The following is an 8172-nucleotide window of genomic DNA, read 5'->3' on the forward strand; positions in this document are numbered from 1 at the left end:
TATATATATACTGGGAGAGGGCAGTTTAGTTTAGGGGCTCATGCATTACTGTGCAAAAGTCTTGACCTTTCCCTTTTAGATTTTCCTCCTAAGCAGCCAGGCGTTTTTGTGATTTTCTAAAGTCATTGGTTTGTAGTTCTTCAGACTTTCTGAAGTTCTGTCAAAGTTATTGTTTTAGACTTTAGCTGCTTGTCCATCTTTTTTTTTTTTTTTTTTGAGTTTGCGTGGACTCATTTTGCTCAGACTCAGACGTCGGTCAGGTCCACCCAACAACTAGTTTCCTCTCTTTCCCCCCCCTCCGTCCTAAAGTTCACTCCTTTCACCTTTAAGCCGTTCGCGCCCCTCAGAAGAATAACATAAACCTTTTCTAATGCCTGATTGTGCTGTTATTGGAAAGAGCGGCTGCGATAAAATATCCATAAAAAGGTGGAGAGATTTTCCTGACAGGTTATGTCTGGATCAGGCTTTATCTATAAGCCATGAACAGCCTTAATATTTAGTTTCAGTTAAAACAAAGATTACATAATACAATAACTGCACATGACCTCCAAGTCTAAATGTCATTCATGTCTAAATTCATTATTAATTTATAAAGCAATTAAAGCAGGTTGATTTCTGAAGCTCAAACTGTGACAAATTCAAACTTTGTACAGATGGTTTTATAGTAAAACAACTCCTTTGCAGTAAAGATGTGATCTGAGTCCAATACATGATGTCTTTAGGAAAGAAAATCACTTTTTTATCCACCTCCTTGCAGCTGAAGGGAAGCACAGAGCTGCTGCAATTAAGGCCGAATGCTCCTTTCAGCAGCCCACTCTGCGTGTTCGAATCCTGACCCCCACACACACGGCTTTTCATCCTCCGACTCGGCAGAGTGGGTGGGAAGCGTCCCGGGTTTATTCTCAGAGCACCGTCCATCTCACAGCGCGTCTCAAAAGTAACAGATTCTACCTTCAGCTGGTGTGAAATCAGCTGCAGAAAAAAAAGGTCAGAACTGAAACCGATGAAACTTGTTGGCAAAAGAGTTTAATGTCTCACACACTGAAGTTTCACCATAAATCACATGCTCTGAAAAGTAAAATGACTAAAGAAGAGCATCAAGGTATGATATTTTAGTTGTATGTTTTAACGTTGTCTTAGTTTGTAAAAATAATAATGCTAAAAAGAGTAAAACCAACCTTTTCCTTTTCTACATCTGATATGAAAATAGACCTTTGGAAGGCCTCAGTTTGCAAAACAGTTCAATTCTGGCCAAGTACTAATGCTAGCGGCTATGCCCACTGTTTGTGCTCGCAAATGACCTCTAGAATTTTATGTGAGGATCTACATTATGCAGAAATAATAAAGATGTAAAGGTTTCTAAAACAATGTTCCCATGAATTTCAATTAAATGAAGCCTTGACCCTTAAAGGAAGGTGATGTATTTGTGATGTTAGCTTGTCAGTTCATCCAAAATTAAATTATGTTACTCCAAACTAATATCGTTGTGAGTGGGATCTGCAACAAGTAAGATATTAGTTGTTTGTAACTTTTCCATATAACTCAGCTTCAATRGATCTGAGCCATCCATCCATTATCTTTTACCTACTTCTTCCTTTCAGGGTCACGGGTGCCCATATAGTTGCTGTGTGAAGGGTGGGGTACACCCTGGACAGGTCACTAGTCCRTAGAGACACAATTTAGAGTTACCAATTAGCCTAACAGTCACATTTTTGGTCTGTGGGAGGAAACTGAAGTACCTGAAGAAAACCCACGCATGCACGGAGAGAACATGTAAACTCTACCCTGCAACCTTCTTGCTGAGCGGCAACAGCTCTACCAACCGAGCCGCCGTGTATGTCTGAGCTATTCAAAAAATTTAAAAGGGAAAACTGTTGATTTTGTCATGTTTTATTGCAGTAAATCAGTCACTGTTTAAAACGTTGCTTCACACAACAAAATAAAAGAACAAAAAAGTGCAAATCAGGTTTAAAATGGCTTCACATGCATCAAGTGGAAGACAACAGGAACAGAGCTCAAAGTCAGACAAACGTTTTGCTTGCTTGCTCAACAAAACTGMAAGTGTTATAGCTTAAAATAAACCGTTTTGATTCTTGTTATTTTCTCAGTGTAAAAATACATTTACAACCACAAGAGCTGTGCAGCTGTACAAATCTGAATTGTGTCTTCAGGGAAGGAAGCTCTGAACCTGCTCTCAGTTCATCAGAACCACCGTTCAGTTTCTGGAGCGAGCAAGTTCTGTTACTTTTAGCACAAGTCAGCAAAATGTGGAAAAAAACAACAACAAATGTGTTGAAACCTGCTGAAATGGCCGTCAGGTGCGCATTAACCCACATAGAGCTTTTACATTGAGTAATGTGGGGGGAAAGTCTTTCATCATGGGAGGAGAAAACAGATTCATAAACACACTGTGATCAGAATAGAAAAGAACAGAATAATTCTGCAACAAGATGAATATACAGTATATATATATATATATATATATATATACATATAGTAAAAACAGAATGAAGCATATCTTTAAAGTGACTGTGGTATGATTTTGGTTTTCATGTATTGACTGGTAGAGGAAAGGGAGTGTGTGACACGCAGATGAGGTCAGACAGATCATGATCTGAAGCTGCGATGAGCACTTCAGCACAAACACGATCCCAGTTTAGACTTGCTGACTGTGGATCACTTTAGAATACTGTAATTTAAATTTATATTGCCTCCAAAATTAGTTTCTATTCTTTGATCTCAGAGTAGAAGGCGAAACAGTGAGGTTAATTTATTTTTCTGCAGTTTTTGTCTCTTAAAGTTACTTAAAAGGTCCTTTTTTCCTGTTGTTTGTTTTTCTAAATGAGAACTTCTGCTAAATGATGGGAGTTATGACCTTTTTTAATATCAGAATAAGCTGTGTGCTGAGAGAAAATAAGTTGATTGTAAGCTTTGTGAGTATYTCTAACAGTTCCTCATTTTATACAGTTTTCATTCATGTTAAACTTGCATTAAAGTATGTAAGTATGTAATAAGTAAAGATTGAAGTTTCAGTGCTGAAACTTCTGTTCATGACTCTTTTCTACAGCTCTCAAACATGGCTCACATTGTCTGATATTAATTAATTTGATTTTTTTTATGAAATTAGGGTATATTTCAGCCACCTGGGCAGCAATAAGATACATTTATTAGTTCTTATTTTAAAATATATATTTATGTATATGCAACTTGCAACACTACTTAAAAAATACAAAATAAACTTCTATTTTCACAGTTGGTCACAGTTTCTAAACTAATCCTAATGTTTTAATAAAACATATTTTATTTTAAATTATTATTTGGTTTGGCAGAAATTTGAAAACTGATTATCTTTTCACCGCAAATCAAGATAAAGAAAACTTTTTTAATTCAGATTTTCCTAATGATCCTCAGATTGTCAGGATGCTTAGTGTTTAATCTGTCAAACAATTAGCGGATTAAGAGACATTTCTTAACAATGTTATGTTATGGGTTCTTGGTTTGTTTGTTTTTTTCTTAATTTTTTCTGGGTTTTGTTTAGTTTTTTTCCCCTCCCGTATTATTTACAGAAGTTGAAACTTAAGCTATGAAAGTTCATTAATGTATATTTGTTTAAAAATAATGAGGAAAAATGCATTATGTTTGCTGAAAATTGACAAAGTTTGAGAACTGGAACAACAAAAATCAACAGAAGTGTTCAGAGTTCCTTCATATTTTTCTTAGAACCTGAAAAGAAACCAAACAAACAGACTTCAGATGTGTCCTACTGGCTGAATTATGCAAATATAGATATGAATAGTTTTCTCAAAAACAAAACTGCATCAACTTTGTGTAACTGAATATTTAAAACTGTCTCAATGAGTTTGTTGTAGTTTTTCCATCAATTAGAAAACTCAGTTGTTGGCAGTCATTGTGCTACCAAGAGATCTAGAGTCTGATTTATAATATTGACAGAAGCAAATTTACAAACTCCTTCATAAATTGCATATTAGAGGATTTGTACAAGAAGCTTGATCATGTTGTTTCCATGCACTGTATGGTTAAAGCAGAACAGTCTAATAAAGCTCAACAACCATCTCAAGAAGGGAAAAGTGGTTTTCCAGTGAAGAAAGATTTCATCTTTAAAAAGATGCAGAGATGTCCTCTGTTGTGTCCTCATGTCAGCTGGATTAACTTTATTGGTCTTGGTCATTTGGGAAAAAGTTAAATTGCTGATTCTCGTCGGGAGGATGGCTGATTACGATCAGTCGCGGTCAACTCAGACGAGCACATTTTGTCCTGCTCTTTCTCGTCACCTTCGTCTGCCTCTTCATCTCTGCTGATGAAGGCCAGCTCATTCTCGTAGCAGAAGGAGTTGGCACCAGAGGTGGGGAACTTCCTCTCCTCCATGTCCTTGGCGCTGCACCTGGGCGTGGACGGTACCTCAAATGTTTTGTGGAAGTAGGCATAATCTATCCGGTACTGGCTCCTCTCCTCAAAGATGACCGGCTCAAAGCGGTAACCCCACAGGATTTCAGAGGGCAGGTAGGAGCTGCGAGCTTGTGTCGTCATGGCCGTGGCCTCCACCAGCCCTTCCAGTATGATCACAATCTCGAAGTCGGACGTTTCGAGGTCTTGCTTGCTGATGCCGAACAGCGGGCTTTCTTCGTCGATCTCGTGGATGATGGTGAGGGGCGCGACCAAAAATAGACGGTCCGTGCCTTTGTCGTATCCAACGTTCATGTCAATCTGATCCAAGGGGATGTACTCTCCCTCTTCCGTGTAGCGGGGCTTCACCAGCTGAGCTCGCACATGAGCCTCCACGATGTGGCTCTTCCTCAGATTAGCCACCCTGAACATGAGGCACAGCTTCCCGTCTCGCATGGCGATTACCGCATTGTGGCTAAACAGCAGTGTCTCTGCACGCTTCTTAGGCCTCGCCATCTTGGCCATGATAGCGCCGATCATAAAGGCGTCAATGATGCAGCCGATGATGGACTGAAAGACGACCATAAAGACGGCCGCAGGGCATTCTTCAGTTACGTAGCGGGCTCCGTACCCAATGGTTGTCTGGGTCTCTATGGAGAACAGGAAGGCTGCCACGAAGGTCTTGACATTTGAGACACAAGGAACAAAACTGTCACCACTCCCCTGACTGCTCATGTCGCCATGCAGGAGGCCGATGAGCCAGAACGCCAGGCCAAACATCAACCAGGACACCACAAACACCAGGCTGAACAGCAGGAACATGTATCGCCAGCGGACATCCACGCAAGTCGTAAAAATGTCCGACATGTACCTTTGGGACTTCTCGTCCATGTTGGAGAAGTGGATGTTGCATTGTCCGGTCTTGCTGACGAACCGGCTGTGGCATTTGCGCCTCGTGTGGATCTTGCCATTTCCAAAGCTGCCCACGGCAGGCATGGTACTCAGTCGAAGTCCTTTGTCTTCACAAGACAGGAAGCTGTGGTGGTGAGCTCTTCCCACACTCATGCCTCAGTGAAACACAGCCACAGGGCTCACGGAGGTGCACAGCTCAGTCCAGCACAAACTATAATCAATCGTCAACTCCTGTAAAAAAACAGAAATAAGTCAGGAAGGATGTGTTTTTAACAAGTGAGTGGATAAAAAAAGAATACAAGACTGAGATTAAKTTTGACAATCAAGATTGAGTCCAGACTTTATTCTGTGGAGATGTTATGATCAATTATTATCTTACTTCTTGTAAAGCTTTTGAATGACCCCAGTTTGTAGAAAAAGATTTTAGGGACTAAAGCCAGGATGCCTTTAAATTACAGTACAACTAAAGGAGAGTTGAAACTACCATTGTTTTGCTTATAAGCAATGGTTTTTAATTTTGCTTAAACGTATAAACTTACAAAAAGTAAGGAAATTTGTGTTTGGCAAGTTATTTCTTTATTGTAAAAATGCTTCTTGACAATATATTTTATACCATTGGTAAACCTGGTTATTTCTCTTTCAAATGGTGCAACATTTGTAAGGAACATGCATTTGTGGGATGCGCAGTAGAGCAGCTGAGCACATGGAAAAATTGCCAGATCTTTTCTGCCAAACAGCTTATTTTCTCTGTTACTATTGACACTTGCTTTGAGCTTCTGATACCCCAGATGCTTCCAATCAGGGTTTTTATTTTTTTTGTCATAAGAAGCTCCCAAGTAGGTGTGAAAATACAACTCTGGACATTAAGCTAACTAAATCAAAGAATTTGAGACACCTGCAACAACAGACAGTTGTCTGTCAACTTCAAGTAAAATAGTTGAGCAAAAAACCAAAAGTTACCTGCTTCCGTCTCTGTTAGTGCTTAAAAATAAACAATGAATTGTATCTAACTGACCTTGTTTTGTGAAACTAACTGCAGTTTAAAGTTTTATAAAACAGTGTTTCACATGAATCACTACAACATTTATGAGACTGGAGTTTTTGACAGCTTCAGCAGTTCACTTCAGTTTTTGAGCAGTTAGCTCATCAATCTAGTCTCCAAACTGAGGTGGTTCAAAGAGTTATCTACAACAGGTAAGATATTTATTGGTCATATGCTCTTGATAGAACCTAATGGTAAATTCTTATTATCATTTACACATGTATTTATCCCTCTGAATTTTCTTGTATTTTACCATCTTTACATGTTTTCTAATCTAAACATGTCTTTAAATACTGACTTAGTTTTCCCTTTCAGTTTAGAGTTCAAATGTCACTGACCCACATAGTGCGCAATATCCAAACCTTTTTTTGTCCTTCATTGATTGAACTCACATTTTGAGTGATAAAAATTTAGGGTAAAAAATCATGAAGCATTTTTCTGTGTTGGAAACCTCTCTCCCAACTGAGACATTAAACTTGTTTTGGTAACCTACAACATTAATGGATTTAATTTTGATCTGTTCCTTTTTTTCCCCTGCATCTTTRGGAATAGTGCGATTTATACAAAACACATTTCACTGATCAACACGGTACAGAAATAGCCGGCTAATCTAATGTCCTGCAATTTTATGTGACGTATCTTGCTTTTGCCTCCAGCTGGCACCAATATTAGAGCCACTGGAGGGCCGGGATGAGGCTGCGTGATCCCCTTGTGAGGCCAAAGTGGAAAGTAATGAGGGCTTAAAAGAAAGATGGGGCATAAAATGTTGGTCTGGTAGTGGAAATGGTGGAGAAGGTTTGATGGAGGAATACCAAAGCGTCACTTAGGACGTCATGGAAAAAAAAATGTCCAAAATAGCCGAGAAGCTGCTCTAACATCAGGCTAATTAATGTGTTTAATGATGATCTATTAAAAATACATCTCTCGCACAAGAAAAGTGAAAGGCTGGCAATTATGTGTCTGTTAGCAAAATATTACACAAATCACAAGATGAAATTATTTTTGTATGAACATCTACAACTGATAAACTTTTTTCTTCCAGGTTTTCACTCAGTTCAACCAAAACATTTAAGATCCCATCACATCTGATCAAAGAACAGTTTTGAAACATCGCAGTCTAAAATATGCTTTGATTCTTGATGAATTAAGTTTGAATCAACAACATGAAGAATCTACAGACAGTTCTTGATAAATGCAGATATAGGTACCTAAAAACTGTTATTTTCAATAAACATTGTTTGAACTCATAATCTGAACATTTTGTCTGACAGTTTGCTGGTTATTATTATAACACTATGAAAAAAAGTGGGTTGGACCTGGAGTTAACGCTTTATTTATGGTATATTCAGTTGAATACTTGATGTTTATATTTTGTAAAGAAATAAAATGTGCACTGTGTAATCGGTTAGCCACACCTGGTGCAATCTTTGACATAATTTTGTAATTAAATTCAGGTGAAACAAAATGTTACGTGTTACATTCATACATCAAACCTGGGCAATTTAACTAATATGTGCAAATGGATTTCATCTACCTCCTTTATTGCAAATGAACAGCTTCAAAAAATGCACTGCAGAACAATCTATTAATATGCTTTTTATATAATATTCAAGAAAAACTACAGAAAATATAGGATGATGTTAAATCAATTTCTCTGAAACAATAAAGATTATATATAAATAAATACAAAGTTAGTTTTACCTATGAGTTTTTAAGATAAATCAAAAACTTTCATTAAGCTTGAATTTCTATTTTGACAATTCATTTATTTTCCTCTCATTTAAATCAAACTTCTAATTACGACAGAATTGTTT

The 8172-nt window shown here is 37.9% G+C and overlaps 1 protein-coding gene across 1 annotated transcript in view; it reads right to left on the minus strand.

Moving 5' to 3' along the window:
* Positions 1–2524: 2524 nt before the first annotated feature.
* The window catches only part of LOC106516471 (ATP-sensitive inward rectifier potassium channel 12), a 6513-nt gene continuing 865 nt past the window's right edge, over positions 2525–8172 (minus strand). Inside the window, exon 2 of the mRNA XM_014006847.1 lies at positions 2525–5547. Coding sequence (XP_013862301.1) covers positions 4201–5469 — 1269 coding nt within the window. The 5' untranslated portion in view covers positions 5470–5547 and the 3' untranslated portion in view covers positions 2525–4200. The remainder of the gene's footprint in view (positions 5548–8172) is intronic.

The sequence above is a fragment of the Austrofundulus limnaeus genome, unplaced genomic scaffold (genome assembly GCF_001266775.1).
Source record: "Austrofundulus limnaeus strain Quisiro unplaced genomic scaffold, Austrofundulus_limnaeus-1.0 Scaffold38, whole genome shotgun sequence".
Lineage (NCBI taxonomy): Eukaryota > Metazoa > Chordata > Actinopteri > Cyprinodontiformes > Rivulidae > Austrofundulus > Austrofundulus limnaeus.